This window comes from Teleopsis dalmanni, chromosome 1, assembly GCF_002237135.1.
Source record: "Teleopsis dalmanni isolate 2A chromosome 1, ASM223713v2, whole genome shotgun sequence".
In the NCBI taxonomy this organism is placed as follows: domain Eukaryota; kingdom Metazoa; phylum Arthropoda; class Insecta; order Diptera; family Diopsidae; genus Teleopsis; species Teleopsis dalmanni.
In genome coordinates, this window is record NC_051846.1 from 111973394 (window position 1) to 111991034 (window position 17641).

A 17641-nucleotide genomic window follows, 5' to 3' on the forward strand; every position below is an offset into this window, starting at 1 on the left:
TGCCCAAGTATTGAAATCTCCTGTAACAATGATGGGAGTTTTGTTTCTGACTGTTCCGGATAACCTATCAAGAAAGTTTTCAAATCTCTCTTGAAAGATATTTGGGAATATGTAGCAGCTGCATACATAAATACCTCGGATTCTAACAAGTTATATACCTTCCTTTTGTATCAAGACGCCTGGTTAAACATTATGTCCTGTCCTAGCCAAATGGCTGCCTTTGCAGAAGAATCTTGTACCTATGTAGTGGTTTCTTTTGATTTGTAAAATTCACTAATTATAAGTACATCCGACTTTAATTCCAAAGCTGTTTGGGATAAGAGGTCTTGTGCAGCCTTACATTGATTTAGATTTAATTGCAGAAATTTAATCATTTTTTAGACTTAAGCTCCTGTATAGCCTTCCTGTAGGATTCACAATTGGAACTTCTTGAGTAGTGTAGATGACCACCCTTGCAGTTTTCCGGACATAGGTTGCATTTTAGTTCAGCCAAGCTCATTTTTTGCCCTATGCCCATCTTCTTCACATCTCATACATGTGCTTGATCGATTATTATCGCTTTTGCACTGTCTAGCAGAATGTCCAAATTGGAGGCATTTAAAGCACCACATGGGTGCAACATGCTTTCTGATCCTACTGCGCACCCAGTCTACTCTGACTAAGGCAGCTATGATCAGTACACTGCCATTCTTAGTAGGGATTTCAATAATCGCTGGTCGTGTGTCGTCCCTTGCGGAACGCCAAAACTTGACGTTAATATTGCTTATTTTCATTGCTGGAAATTGATCAGCAATCGCCGCACAAACCTTTTCGTTGGACGTTACCTCGTCCAAGTCCATACATTCTATTAGAGTGTGTTGTGTTAAGGATTTTACACTAGCATAATCCTGAAATGTGTTCCTCATTTCAGTGCAGAAGTCCTTGGTTAAAGTTCCAGTTTCTTTGGTAAGCTGAATTAATATATCCCCTTCCCTGTTTTTCGGATTCTGTTCACGTTTTTTCCAATTTCTTGCAGCTCTGGTTTTGATGTAATGAGTTTTAATATTTCAGCGTAAGACTTGTATGCCGTTTTGCTAATGAGAATTGCTTCCGGTCTCACTTTTGGCGCTTTAGCCAGGTCCAGTTTTGTCGAAGTTTTCCCCTTTTTTTTTTATACTATCTGCCATTTGTGACCAGATTTCTCTTTGGTATCACAATAAATTGACATTAGGAGATTCAAAAGATATTAATATAAATGGATTCTAAGCGATAGATCTCAGAGTTTCAAGGGATATTCACGTCAAACATTAGAATATTCATTTCTTAACAAATATGAAAGATTGCGACACATATCTGAGATAAACAGCAATAAGATCATGTTCTTAACTGTTTTATCCTATACCAATGTGTTAACAAGCTAGAGACTACCGCTATCGCATCATCGAAAATGTCATCAGGACAATCTCTCAGTGATTTACTATACATCGGGCCAAATGTTCAAATTGGATTACTGTCTCTCCTGTTAATATTCAGAATATCTTGGCATGTTTGACATGTGTTTACTGCGAAAAATACTTGTGCAATAATTCTTCTGCTGAACGCTCAACGAGGAGACCGCCGGGAAATGGTTCACACAGAACTCTCGTCCTGTACGTTGGCTGGGCGGTGCCCAGTTAAAATAAGAAACAATTGAGTGAGTGTCCGTAGCTTCTCAATAGCTATGCATCAATCAATGCGTTTTGAACATGATATGAAGGTCCCCTTAGCCCGAGAGTGTTACGCTATCCGTTCACACTGGGCATTTTTTAGCAGTCAAGTGATCTGTCCGAATATATTTTTGCCGAGCTTTTTCAATACATAGCCGCCTTGGGAAATAATTGTCGATCATGTTATGAAAATGAATGCTTCCGATATTGTCTCGAAACTTGTGATTGGAGAGTATAAAGCAATCAAACTCATGAAGGACGGACTATTGAAATCTGATGACGAAATCATCACAGATTCTCATACCGGTTGCACCAGTTACCAGCGTCTAATCCAAACCATTGGTCACTCAAACCTTCCGACAGCACTGTGTCTACCAGTCTTAGTAGACCAAATGCAAACCGCTCGCCAATATTTAAAAAAACGGTCAGCATGGCCTTTTTTTTATTTTTTGTGGAGATCGAGAGCAATAAAATGGAAGGCAATATCCGCGCTATTGTAAAGGAGTATCTTTATGAAGAGAGTCTGCCCCAATCTGTTATCAATGGCAAAAATTTCGAAGATGGCGGCAAGTGAAACAGATGCCAGGAAGATCGCAGCATAGCAGCGTAAGAACGGAACGGGGGATGCTCGTCTCTTTAGTGAAGAGACGAGGGATCATCTCAGTGTGGCTTTGATCGACGAATGCAACTTAAATAGGAAAATGTTGATAAAAGGTGGCGCTGAATGAAACTAAACTATCCGAATTGGTTATGAGAATCAGAGAATCAGATATGACGATGAGTCATACATCTTTCTCATTAATGAAGATTGCTGGCCAGTCCAAAAATTTCAAAACTGCACCACCGAACATCATTTTGGATGAGGTAAACGGTACTAGGAAGTTGAAAGATGATCTCATCACTGATAACAAATTCTGTTGATGCGCTAATGGCCAAGATCATTCAGATAAATCTTAAACACTCCAAATATGCTACAGATAATCTGGTTATCTTACTCAGAGAGAAGCTAAAATCTTTTCTATGCTTAAAGACTAGGTAAGCCTATAGGTCTAATAGTATCTATCTACATACCACATGATGATAAGAAGGTAGAACTGGTTCACAATTTCGCACTGACGAACAGCTAGCTTTGATTATTGGCTGTGATGTCAACGCCCGACACTCCTTGTGTGAAAGTTTGAAAATCATTTGATATTATATTAAGATATAGTTGTAATTTGTAAAAAGCTTAAAAAGCTTAGTTTTTCATAGTACGGATGATCATGTAGGTTGGGAAATGGTTTTAGATATTACGCTCTGCTTGACTTTCCGTTCTTTAGTGATCAATGACTAGAGTATCTCAGTGAAAAACGCCTTCATTGATCATAGATACATCATGTTTGTGATGAATATTCCCATATTAGCTTAAAAATCTCAACTTAATCCCAGGTAAGCAAATTGGGATACTTTCAGTACATTGTCTAATAGCAAGATCGATAATAACGCGATTCCAATTATTTCGATTAGGGAATTAAAAAGTAGGGTAAAATCATACACCCATAATATTCCATCCTCCTTTGAAGCATCGTACCCCCGCTCTTATGCGAAGAAATGTAGGCCACCATTGTGGAACGAGAAGCTCTTTATGCTACGCAACAATGCATGAAAAGTTTTCAACGAAAGCTATCGTACCAAGGTGTGCTCCCCATATAAGGATGCTTTATCGGTTTGCAAGAAAACGCTTTGGCAACCCAAGAAAATACCATGGAATTCTTATTGCTAGAAAATTGAGTGTATTAAAGAATCGGCCAGATTAGTCAAACTGTTAGTGAGTGGGCATTCTGGCCCCTCAGTCATTAATAAAGCAGATAGAAGTACAGTTTAATAGTTAACTGAATCCTTCTCACAATTAGTAGATACCCATTTTCATGGCTCTTCCGACGAACCCCAAAGGTACTACCGTATCGTTCAGCCAACTCTGGTGAAATTATACAGTAAGTGGTATCCTTAAGAAGGATCAAATGGAAAATCGACTTCTACGTCCCGTTCAAAAGTCCTGCTTGTGCAGAACAATCATGATAGAATCTCTGGAAAATGTTGCTGTATATTTGCTATCCACGATTTTGTGCAGCTGCCTTTCACTTAAACATGTCCAAAAAGCATGAAGTCAAGTTAAAGTAGTATTTATTCCAAAGACAGTTAGAATAGATTACATCTATTGATGGATTACAGACCCATCAGTCTGAATTCTTTCTTGTTTAAGATTTAAGACTTATAGACGCTTATATCAGATCGATACCTAGCTTCGCTTAGCATGCTTATTTCAAGGGGAAATCCACGAAAATGGCTCTACATGAGGTAGTAACCGTTGTGGAAAAAAGGATATAAACAATCCACCTTAGCTGCCTTCTTAGATATAGGAGGGGCCTTTAGTAACATTAGTGTGGGGACCACTCAGGACGCTCTTAACGAAATGAACATACATGAATATTCGATAGATCACAGCAATGGGTATATAATCAGTGTAGATATGGGCAATCCAAGCAATAAGAAATGTGTTATTTGTGCACCCACCCAACCCGTCCCGGGGCAGTAAAAATATTTTACAATTTGGTCTTACAGAAGTGTTCCTACAAACAGATGATCACATTAGTGCAAAGAACCCAGAACATGATCAGCGGAATGCGCTGAACAGCATAACGCGCGCTGGACAACACAGTCTGTCAAACTTAGTAAAATCGCGTTAAATGCCTCCAATTTGAACATTCTGCTAGACAGTGCAAAAGCGATAATAATCGATCAAGCACATGTATGAGATGTGCAGAAGATGGGCATAGGGCAAAAAATGAGCTTGGCTGAACTAAAATGCAACCTATGTCCGGAAAACTGCAAGGGTGATCATCTACACTACTCAAGAAATTCCAAATGTGAATCCTACAGGAAGGCTATACAGGAGCTTAAGTCTAAAAAATGATTAAATTTCTGCAATTAAATCTAAATCAATGTAAGGCTGCACAAGACCTCTTATCCCAAACAGCTTTGGAATTAAAGTCGGATGTACTTGTAATTAGGGAAATTTACAAATCAAAAGAAACCACTACATAGGTACAAGATTCTTCTGCAAAGGCAGCCATTTGGCTAGGACAGGACATAATGTTTAAACCAGGCGTCTTGATACAAAAGGAAGGTATTACTTGTTGGCATCCGAGGTATCTATATATCCCCCAAATATCTTTCAAGAGAGATTTGAAAAATTTCTTGATAGGTTATCAGGAACAGTCAGAAACGAAACTCCCATCATTGTTGCAGCAGATTTCAATGCTTGGGCAGTAGAATGGGGCAGTACTATTACGACGCGCCGAGGTAGAACCGGTAGAGCCGAGGAATTCATGACCTAAAACATGAGTTTCGAAGACGGGGATGCTTCTGAAAAATCAAATCGAGTTTAACTCGAACGATTTCTTTCGAAAAGTTCTTACTTGCTTTTTGTCACTTTTGTCACTTAACATGAAAAATTCACCACACGAGAACGTTATGGTGTGATAAGAGAAACTGATGAAAATGGAAAAATGGAACAAAAATGAAACAATTTTAAAAGGTTGCTTAGTGTTTGCGGTAAGATATTCAAAATTATTTGAAAATCATGAATAAATAAATATTGCCTCTTTTTCAGAATTAAAAATGGAATATCTTACTGTTTTAACTGTAGTGGTACATGACCGCAGAAATATGCTTCGCATTCATCGAAGGCATTTACGTGATTCAACTGACCCATTTCATTTGCCAGAAGCGCGTTTTGTCGAGCTATTTCGCTTTAATAAGGAAATAACTCTACGCCTTTTAGAAGAAATATGTCCATTTATGAGGATTGGGGTTAGAAAGACCTATATACCGAAGCATATAAGGCTAACTGCTGCGCTGCATTTTTATGCAATAGGGTCGTTTTTGCGCGACATAGGACAAGACTTTGTGTGCCCAATGAGCAAGTCAACATTATGCTTGGTAATAAAAAAATGACTTTTATTATTCAGGATAAATTGATACAGAAGTACATAAGATTTCTCACTTATGCAGATGAACAGAATACTGTTAAACAAAGGTAACAAATTTGTTTTATTGATGCATTTTAGTAATTGATGGTGTCACACAGATTTTTCAATGCGACAGGCTTTCCAGGGGTAATAGGTGCTGTTGATTGCACGCACATTAAAATAAAAAAACCGCATATAGAAGTGGAGCATTGCTATAGAAATAGAATAGGTTATTTTTCAAAAAATGTGCAGCTCATTTGCGATTTTGATTTAAAAATCTTGGGAAGCTATGCTCGTTATGGTGGAAGTACGCATGATGCCTTCATATGGGAGAACAGCGCAATCAAAAAGTTCCTAGAAGTCAATCACAGGCAAAATAATGACTCAATTTGGTTACTGAGTGATTCCGGATATCCTCTTCAACCATGGTTAATGACTCCTTTTAGAAATTCTGAAAATGCAAGCTAGCGAAAGTTCAATGCAAAGCATATTAAAGCTCGAAATTGCATTGAACGGTTGAATGGAGTTCTTAAAACGGTTTTTGCATGCTTGTCATTTGAACGTGGTCTGATGGTTAGTCCTGCTTATGCGGGATCTATAGTAAATGTCTGTTGTGTTCTGCACAATTATAGAAAAAACCATAACTTACCCATGCCGGAGGTACAAGATCACCAACAAACAGAAACCGATTCTTCAGATTTGTACAGCAGTGCTTCTATTTTAAATGAAGGCCGAAGAGTACGGGAATCTATTACAAGGAATTATTTTCATTAATTTTTTCTTTAATTAGTTAATATCATTTTAATTTTAATAATAATATCATATTTTAATTGAAAAACTTTATTTAAATTTGTTTTAAGACTATTTTTATTATTATTATTTTTGTTATTAATAAAATTAAGATAATAAATAAATAGTACATTATATACTTTTAAAATATTATATATATTTAAGTAAATATATGTATATTTTTTTTTTGTTTTGGTTATTCTTTTTTAGTGTTGGAAATTTATACATCCAACTTATTGTCGATGCTTTTAAGAACTGTGAGCATCTCTTGTAATGTTTGGTGCTGCCTATTGTTTTGTTCAGCAATGAAGCTCTTTACTTGCTTGAGTTCGGACAAGCAAGTCTCATTCCTTTTCTTTTTAGCTGCTGATGGTAAAGAACGCGGTTATTGATTGCAGTGTGGGCGTTGGAGAAGTAAAGTTTTTATCTATAATTTCTTCACTCTCCAAAAACTCTATCTCATAGGAATCTGCTGATTGCTGATACTGTAAAAGAAAACAGAAATTGTTGTTATTAATATGTAAAACAAAAAACATGTCTTTTATTTACCGGAATGCCTGCTTCGGGAGTATTTTGATCCCCATCCACTGCATGCTCCGAAATCAACTTTAACACTTCTTTATCCGCTCCTTCAAGAGCTTTCAGCCCTTTACTATCCGGTGGATTGCCAGTTTGTTCACAAAAGCGCTTCATTGCAGTTGCTTGCTTTTTTACCGATAGCTTCCAGTCCGCCCAGCACTATAAGTAATAAGTAATAATAAGTAATTTCATAATTTTGAATTTCACAGTGTTAAATAAGGGTAAATAAATTGTATTTAATAAATTAAAATAATAAAATAAAATCTGCAAAGTACATAAAATATAAGTAGAATTTTTCCGCATACGTATGGTAAGCGTAACCACAACGAAATTGGTGCGGTAACGGTCAAATTTGCAAAATATTTGTATTATGTATTGCTATACGTATTTTATTTATTTCGTTTAAGATGTATGTAAAATTAAATAAAATTAAAATAACAAATAGCACTTGTACCAAAAATTTTAATTTATTCACTTTAACTTACTTTTTTCCATTGCTCTGGAGTTTTATTGGATCCTCCAGAAGCATTTAGTTTCTCAGCACAATTTTTCCAAAATATTTCAGTCTTTTTACGACAGTCTCTTTTTACAGACGACTTTTTACGTCTAAAAAATCACAAATGAAATTTACTTATCAATATTAATAATAATAATATATAAAGAGGTTTTCGAACAGAAGTGAAACAACAACAAAAATTAATTTTTTTTGCTTTTTTTTTTTTGTTTTTTTAAATTATTTTAATTAATTGAATTCTTGGCTGACCATACAGCTGTTTCGAGTATTGCCAAATACCCTTCATCAGTGGTCTTGGAAATAATAATATATTTAATATTATATATATATGTGTGTAAATATATAAATACTTACATTACTTACATTATGATTATATTAATAAATATTTTATTTAAAGAAATCACAAATGTCGTCACTATCACTTTGTATAACTTTAAATTCAAAATTCAAAACTTCTCGCAAGCAATTTGACAGGTGACAAAAACTCGAACGAAAAAGTGAGAAAACAATTCACCACAGTTACATAAACACTTCTAGTGAGTAATTGTCAAAAGTGAGAAAATCGTTCGAGAAAACGAAGTGAGAAAGTTACATAAACGAGCCACTGATCTTATTGCCTTTTTTATTTTAAGAAAAGTTTCTAAAAGCTTTATTGAAATTAAGTAAAAACAGAAAAATCCGTATTTTCTGGCTAATAAATTCACAGATTTGAAGCTTTTTAAAGCACTTGCGAATCAATTAATGATAAATCATGTTATCGCCATTGAAGATGAACACCAACTAGAAAGCCAACTAGAACACCAACTATATAGACAAATTGACGGAAAATATACATAAAGCTTGTTAGAATAGTACTCTCGTCATAAAGCAGGTTACTACTGGCTGCAACTATTCCAATGAAATCAAGCAATTAGTTACTGAAAAACGCAAACTTAGACGGAAGTGGCAAATGACCAGATCACTTGGAGATAAGTCTCTGCTCAATAAAACCTGTAAAAGGTTGACTCAAAGGATAAGAGATTTGAAAAACGACTCATTCAAAACATTTCTAGGCAATTGATCGCTCGAAAAGAATTCACACTCCTCACTCTGAAAAGCAACAAAAAACCTCCGACGACCAGTGACATACTCCTCGCCATTAAAACTTGAAAATAATTGGGCAAAAAGCAATCAGCAGAAAGCAGAAGTCTTTTCGTAATATCTTAGAAGTACTTTTACAATAAAAAATACTGAAGAGAATATTTCGGCTAATTTGAAACTAAACAGCTAATTACGCATACCACCAGCTTCTGCTCTGGAAATAAAATACATTATTAAGTCTCTAAAGCCCAAAAAAGCTGCAGGATTTGACCTCTTGACAGCTGAGATTCTAAAGAATTTGCCAAAAAAATACCATCAAAGTTCTGACATTTCTCATCAACACATGCTTCAAACTGAGATACGCACCCTCCTGCTGGAAAGTAGCTGAAGTAATTTAAAAAGCGACTATCAAATCTTATAGAAAAACAAGTCCTAATTCGAAATCATCAATTCGGCTTTAGAACCAGCCACTTAACAAGTTCATCAAGTCCATCAAATTAGTAGTACAATAGAAAACTGTATGGAAAAGAAGGAAGTGTGTTCGGCAGTGTTTCTTGATATCTCGCAGGCATTTGACAAGGTGTGGCATCAAGGTCGTATTAGAAAATTACGGAAGCAATTGCCAGAACAATATTGCGATCTTATAGAATCTTATATAACAAATAGATATTTTCGAGTTAAATAAGAAGGCTGTTATTCAAACCTTAAAGAAATTAAAGCGGGTGTCCCACAGGAAAGCGTCCTTGGTCCTATGCTCTTTCTTTTGTTTACTAATAATATCCCAATTACAGAAAATTGTAAAATTGCGACGTTTGCTGATGATACAGCTCTAATTTCAATTGGTTCAAATAAAATGGAATCAACTAAAACTCTCCAGTTAGCTATTAATAATGTTAATCAGTGGACGAAACAACGACTAAACAATGGCGGCTCATGCTTAACAATACAAAATCGGTACATGTTGACTTTACGAATAAAAGGGTCTCTCACTGCAAATTAAATATAAATGGACTGGAAATACCCTATGCGAATACAGCGAAATACTTAGGTATAACTTTAGACGCTAAACTACGTTAGAAAGAGCATGTGAAAAAGAAAAAAAAGAACTTGAACTAAAGTATAAGCAGATAAAATGGTTAATCGGTAGGCGTTCAGTGTTATCGACACAAAATAAACTTCTGATTTACAATCAAATTTCAAAGCCTGTATGGACTTACGGTACACAGTTATTGGGGATGCACCAGTAAGAGCAATGTTATGATAATACAGCGTTTCCAAAACAAAGTCCTTAGAAATTTTGTAAATGCGCCCTGGCACATTCGTAGTGGAGACCTACATCGTGACCTAGCAATCAAACCCGTTGAAAACGTCATAAAAACGTATACTGTTGCTCACGCAACGAAAATTACACAACATAAAAATGCAGAAGTTTTACAATTAGTCAACGCAACTGACTCAGTACCGAGATTAAAACGGATAAAACCCTCTGACCTCACTAAGTAATAAACCCTTAGCGTAAATATTTATAATTTATTAAACTAAAAATGCTTGTTAGTCTTAAGTATATTTACTAGTTGCATTAATAAAAAGAAAGAAAAAAAATAAAAAATAATAATAATAATCAGGTAGTAGACTAGCAGATCCATATTTTAATATTTCTCTTTATGAGAACTAAAAGGAAGGTCTTCAAATAGGGAAAAGGTTTGTCACTTCGGTCCTCTTTTTATTATAAAATATTACTTCTTCATTACTATGGAAAAGGCACCGATCAATATCCCGTGGCTAGTCAAATATCACGTCATATATATTTCAAATTGTTTTTGTGTTATATATTTATTTTTTAGATATATTAAATTAAGCTTTTATTTAGGATATTGTAAAAATCATTATACATATATGTGAGATAAGACATCCAAAATGCAGCCTTGCGTCCTTTTGATCAATCCTAAATAGAGCAGTTGTGTGCAAAATAAGCAAAATAAAAGACGTGTTTGTTTAAATAACTATTTAATATAATTTAATACTGTAACGAATCTTTCTGGCCGGGGTTTTGCTCGGCGGATTCCAGGTCCAGTCCTACAATAAATTTATTTGATAGGAGCAGTGGAAAGTTTGCTATGGTAGGACGTATGACGTAAATAAAGGTTTTATTATTCGGATCTAGGTTCCTCTATTTCTGTTGCTATTAACGAAATGTTGATTTCGTTATTAATGAGTTATAGAAATGTATATTTCTATTCTACGGACCACCAGCGAAATGCTATCTTATAAACCAGTAATTAATAGAAATGTATATTTCTATCCTTCGGGCTACTGCGAAATGTTATTTTATCAGCAAGTAAATAATAGAAATGTATATTTCTATACTAGCGAAACGTTGTGTTATAAACAACTAAATAATAGAAATGTATATTTCTATTCTACGGGACTACTAGTGAAATGTTAGTTTCTTTTGCCGTGGATTTGGTATGGGTGATAATATTCATGTGTAATTATCACCTTACCGATTAATTTATTAACGAAAATTTGATTTCGTTATGAACAAATAAGTAATAGAAATGTATATTTCTATTACTACTAACGAAATGTTAATTTCGTTATTAATAATTATTGTAATAGAAATGTGTATTTCTATTATATATAAAAAAATAGGAATCGAGATGTAAATTTCGGTTCTTGATGTTTCAGCACGTATGTTCTGGAACGACTTGTTCTTTAGCTCGATACCTCGCTGTATGTCTTTCTTGCGCTTTTGCTTCGCCTTTTATATCCGCGAGGTGCGAAGCATACAGTAGTTTTGTTCTTGTAACTACAACGGTGTGTTGTTTACAAGTTTTTATTATTGTTCTGGTGTTTTTATTTTGTATTTAATTTGGTGGTAGGTTTTAATACTTGTTTTATAAATTTTGTTACTGTTTTATTATATTTTTGTGTTGTAAAATTTATGAACATAAATTTTATGTTACAATACTTTGAATGTAATAAATTAATATTATACTTTCATATATACAACACCATTATCACCATAATATTAATACAACAATATTATCACAATAATATTACCATATATTGAGGGTTCAGCTCTTTGAATTCAGGAATAAAGTAGTGAATTGCATCAAATTGCGAAATTCCCAAAATAGCTCGCTTAAACGATTTTAGTTATGCTTCTAAATGTATAAGAATTTAAAAACAGGCAGAGCTGAAACAATAAGAACACTGCATAAGTTTGTATTTGAATATGCATGCGACAGGGGCAACCGACAACTTCGAGAATTTTGAAAAGCTTGTTGACATTGAAAAATTTTTAACGCGAGATGAATTAGTTGGTATTTGTAGACTGTTATTATTGCAAGTTAATGTTGAAATCAACTACAACAATAAAAGTGGCATTGGTAGCAGCGACACAAGCAACGAAAAGGGTGAATACTAATGATTTTCAACATAGATTAGGTTAGGTTATACCGGCGATCCTAGGGGGATCCCCTTAGGCCTATAGGCCCATCCAGAACCTTCAATAAAGCTTATAATGCTATATAGAGGGAGGTCTCGAAGTTCCTCAAGATCCTCAAAAAAGAAAGCCCCCAAAAATTTAAGGCGACGCCGCGCATGTGCCGGGCAGGAAGAAAGCAGATGAGAGGCACTTTCGTCATTCTCACCACAACTGCGGCATAAATGGTTGAACGGTAGATTCAGTCCCCAAGCATGATTACCTAGAATTCCATGACCTGTTAGTAAACCTACTACAAGACTGATATCTCTACAGGACATCTCTAAGAGAGATTTCGATTTTCTATTGTTGGTCTGTGGCCACATTGCATTCAGATGCCTGCATATCGCAGAGTCTTCCCATCTTTTGTTAAAAAGTTCGACACCGGAAGAACTCAAAATCAATTTGCATGATGTCAACGATATGCCCAAATTGTTTCGGTGTTCCGAGTGGTTCCCTGAAGCACCACGTCTGGCTAGCTCGTCTGCTTTACAATTGCCGTAAATATACCTATGACCGGGAACCCAGATTAGAGAAATATTGAACTGTCAAACACCGTCCTAGATGTGAATTGGACTGAACTCAAGGACTTTAAAGCAGCTTGACTATCCGATTGTATATATATATTCCTTTCAAGTATATTACCTACTTTTAGATAAGCTAAAGCTTCCTTAAAGATTTTCAACATAAAAAAGGACATATTTCATCACGAAATATCTGTGTCGCGCTGCTAAATGAATTTTAACCAGACTTCGGGATGTGGTGCACAAAACTGCACTCTGCATTTGTGGTGTTAAGCAAAAGAATGTGCGCACACCTATTTTAGGTGCTGCTTAAAATTTCACATCACACCACGCGATGAATGCGCACACACAGTTGTGTTGTGCGATTGACTTATCAAAATGTGCACAATCACACGTGGGACAAAATTCTCTTCGCACACCGCACTGTGCGACACAAAACTCTTTTCGCTTTTCTAATATTACGTTTGCACCCAAATGTGCGTTCCTGATTTTACGCTTACACTAAAGGGTGCAAAAAAAATTACTTGGATTTCACAATTTTGTTTGAAATAGAAAATATTAGGTCTGTCCACGAGCTACTTATAGTAAAACTCAAGTAAAACACAAGTAAAGTACAAACTGAGACCGTAACACAAATAAACCGCCAAAGTTCGCTCTTTACACGGATTTTCATGGAACAGCTTAAAAAGTAAAAGTAAAGTCTGGAAGAAATTCTGGAAATTTGTGAAGGAATTGATATTTGCGTTCTTTCAGTTCGTAACGTATGTGAAAAATTGCATCAATTAACATATGTTATTTAAAATAATTAGTTTTGTTAAGTATTTATACGAGTAATGTAAACTAAAAATTTTGAATCTCTTAACGTTATTTGTGTTTTAACTTAAAATATTAGTTTTTTGTATATTTTCCCCTACTTTTGTGTGTAGACGAAACATTTTCAAATGCGATTTCAGTAAGTGATCCTAAAGTGTTGGAAGTTGTTTGAAAAATATTTAATTGAAATAATTAATAAAAAATAAATTATAAAAAATAATATTTTTCGATAGGAAATTTAGAAATTAAATTAAATTACGTTAAATTACAACTTATATTCACAAAATATTGGTCTCGCCTGTGCGACTAGTGGAGTAACATTAGCATGACTTCTCTGCATTACGTTCCTAGATTAGATTCTATACATAAAAAAGAACAAATCATGCAACAAATAATGCCTCTTCACACAAAATAGTATTGAAATTTAACAATTAAAAATAAAAACATAATTATTTAATTAATTCAATTATTCTACGGCTGGTTTATGACCCAAAGTACGGTTTTGGGTCAGTTGGTTAAGGAGCGCTGATTCTGAGCTTCACATTTGGCAGGACCCGAGTTCGATTCCTGGTACTTGCAGACTGAAAAATAATTATTTACGAATAATTAAATGCAAAAATTATTTCCAAGACCACTGATGATGGGTATTTGGTAATACTCGAAACAGCTGTATGGTCAGCCAAAAATTCATTTCATTAAAATAATATAAAATGAATTTTTGTTGTTGTAGTTCACTACTGTTCGAAAAAAACCTCTTTATGAAATGAAATTATTAAATTATGTTAAAATTTTGTTAAACTTAAGCTGTAATTTAAGATTAAAATCAATCTAAACCTAATAATAATATAAATTTATCCGTCTAAATTTATGTTGTTGTAGTAAATATTTTAGTACTTTTTTTTTGATTTAGTACTATATCAGCACGTATGTACTGATATACATATAACTTACTATTAAATAAAATTTTATGAAGTAACCCAAAATTGATATTAGGCCTTTTCGGTGGCTTGCAAGTATGGCAAAAAACAGCAAGATGCTGGCCTACGCTAAAGTATAGGTATAAAAAAAAGCCAGAAAAAAAAGTGTTACCAACGCAATAAGCAAACTATTGTGAACCTTCATTAGCAATTGCAACGAATATTGCAATCATATGTCAAACATTATATGTAAATAAAAATTCAAACAAAATTCAAAAATTTCATAAATTTGAAAATTAAAAAAAAAAAATTTCAGTGCTTTATTTTGAATTTTCCAAGATTTTTACCATTCCATTTTATCATTTTAACAATTTACCATTAATTATTTATTTTTATACGAAATGTAATTTGCTTGCATTATGCGCACATATGCAAGACTGCAACAATGATGCCAATGGTTCGCGTAGCCAATATAGGCCAGCACTCATTTTTTGCCATACTTGCGAGAGATCGAAAAGGCCTATTTTTAATTTTTTCGCTATACTGTTGAGAAATACTTTATTTTTTCTGTTTTTGTTCCCTATTCCATGTTTTAATTTATGCAAATGCATTTAAGCCGTTAACGGCATTACTGAACAAACCGAACGCAGTCTCCCTCAAAGTTTACAGTCAGCGGCACTAAATACGGCAGTGTACATAAGAAACCGATTTCCCAGAAAAATATTAAGTAAGCTAACATCGCAATTGCAATTCAAATACCAAACCTAATAAGATGACTAAAACTAAAATTGTAAAATCGGTTGAAGAATTTTTTTGGCAGATAAATCAGAAATTGACAAAAAGCTTCGAATATGGAACAAAAGTAAAACCAAAACCATTACCTTTAAAGAAAAGCGAACTTAATTTGTCAATATAAAACAAATCAGGAAGTATAATTCGTATAGTGTACGAAAAATTTGTATATTTAATGTACTAATGTGTCTAAAAGCATGATTACAACATTTTAGAAAAAAAACAATGTGTGAAATGTACAATGTATGAAATTTTAAACGAGTTTCTTAGCAGACGGTGATCTCGAATCCCATGAATTAAAATTATATTTTCAAATACTTGCATTTCTGCAAGCTTAATTTCAATGCTGGTGTCCAAAATTCTCTACTGTGAAGTAATCAGGTATTAAATTATGTACCCTTCATTAAATTGTAGGTTAGGTTGAAGTAGTGACCTTGTGCCCAAAGCCCATGAGAACTGAAATAATAGCCTGTTGTGATAACACGACTCCCTGCCAAATGGCAAGACTTCCCCATTCAAGTAAAAGAAAATCATCAAGTTAATAAGAAAAGGCGGCCCAAAAATTTTAAATCTTATTCCAGTCAATGATGGACACAGATATATGAGGTTGATTACTGTTTGCTTCTCATCAGTAGAGCCACAATCACGATGAAAATCATTATTAGGTGGACCTATACTTACAGTGTGTTTTCCCAGGACGCAGTAACCCACCAACATTGAGACTATAGTGCTAAGCTCGTTACGCCTTAGTTGAATCAGCTAACTGATACGTTTCTTGTCCAAATTGAACCAGTTCGATCTTAAGATCTGAGAGAAGAGTTCATCTACCAAATTTTGTTTAGCTTTGCTCAGACAATTTTCTTAGGCCCAATTAAATGCTACTTTGTCCTTCTCCGTAAAAGTTGAAAGCTCACCGATGTTAAGTCTGGTTAGGATTCGGTAACCTCACCTACGCGTTCTGTATGCCCTTATTAAGAGGTTGATGTGGGGATGTGCACCCGAAAGTTTAAATTTGGTGCTGTTTGCTGACGGAAAAGGAAATAAGCTGAGTGTTATTTGCTTTCACCGGGGCACCAACAGAAGATCAAGACGCAGCTTTAACACCTGCCATGATTCGCTCGAAATATGAATGCACTCCTCTTCATACCAGAGGTGTCCGAGGTAATCGAATGATTACTAGGTGGGCATTTATCAATTGAGCGTTAGTTTTTTTTACCTAATAACGTTGGTTAATTTAGCATTTCTTCTATCTTCGATTCGTTAATTGACGCAAATTTTTCTATCTTATTTATCTGGCTTTCAATAAAAATCTCTGGTCGACCATAGTGAAACTGAAATATTTAAACGAGCTTATTTATATTATTCAGATGAATCAGTAGAGGTTTGTTTTATCATGTTAAGTTTTCTGAATTACTATAAGTACATATATTGATAACTACTGTATAGGCTATTATAAATGAGAGCCAAGGTTTTGGCAGACCATAACATTCAGATAAATTGCTTTTTCTCATAGCTGGTTGATAATCTTTTATATGTTGTGACAAACTTGATACTGACTTTCTTGAGAATAGTGTTGCCATACGGAACCTGACATACATAACAATAATGGCTTATCTAGTATTGACTTAGTTGTGGAAGTTGACTAGCGTGAGGCACTTATACTTACTAACTTGGTGTAGTGTTAGTAATATGTATATCCGCTGACTGATGATACTCCAACTATATATTGAACGTTGCTTTGGTTACCGCATATCTGTTTAGGTAAACAGCTACTTCTTTAATTATTAGCCGATTTTTTCGTTCACCCATTTGTTTAAAAGTCAATTTTCTCTGTTATTTGCGACATGACTTTTTTCTTCCGTTATAAAATGGATTTCGTAATTTAAAATGCCGAACAAAGTTGTGTCTCAAAATGAAGTAATCTATTTTTCGTATACAACTACTTCAGTTATTCAGAATTGGAGAATGACTCTACAGCGCCATGTTTTTTAATATTTGCGACATCTAGAAAACTGCAGTGCAATATTGTTTGCTTTTTAATGATTTCCTCACGTGTGTGACAGTTCTATGTACTTGTTCTGTGGTGCTATACTTTTCTCTAAATCTAAATTGATGTTGGGGTACAACTTGGTTAAGGTCGAGGACCGATTCATTTTTTTAGGTAATAGTTTCTTGAAGACTTTTGGACCTTTTTTATGGACCTGTGTGAGATGACTACTTATGTATCTTCACGTGGTTTAGGAATCATAATAGCTACAAAAAGTTTTCATGACCCTGGAAAATAGACAAGGCTACGCATGTCATTAAATATGTTCTAAATAAGGGTTTCTGCAATTTGACGAATTTCTTTAATTATTTTGCCGTTAATTTTATCATGACCAGGAGCGTTGTTTTTTGAATATCTGATCTTATTACTTCAATTATTATTGCATTATTTTGTATCTTATATCT

General features: G+C 34.4%; 2 protein-coding genes and 1 pseudogene across 2 annotated transcripts; 1 reads left to right on the plus strand and 2 right to left on the minus strand.

Moving 5' to 3' along the window:
- Window positions 1–485: 485 nt before the first annotated feature.
- LOC119665568 lies at window positions 486–5439 on the minus strand. Its single transcript, XM_038074795.1, has 2 exons — window positions 5360–5439; window positions 486–1017 (listed from the first exon to the last, which is right to left on the minus strand). Exons 1-2 carry the CDS (start codon window positions 5437–5439, stop codon window positions 486–488), a joined length of 612 nt encoding a protein of 203 aa, XP_037930723.1.
- Window positions 5440–5525: 86 nt separating this feature from the next.
- On the plus strand, window positions 5526–6469 carry LOC119665569 (annotated as a pseudogene).
- Window positions 6470–6749: 280 nt separating this feature from the next.
- Window positions 6750–17343, minus strand: LOC119665570. Its single transcript, XM_038074797.1, has 4 exons — window positions 17264–17343; window positions 7549–7669; window positions 7034–7222; window positions 6750–6969 (listed from the first exon to the last, which is right to left on the minus strand). The coding sequence occupies exons 1-4, from the start codon at window positions 17341–17343 to the stop codon at window positions 6844–6846; spliced, it is 516 nt and encodes a 171-aa protein (XP_037930725.1). The 3' UTR covers window positions 6750–6843.
- Window positions 17344–17641: the final 298 nt, after the last annotated feature.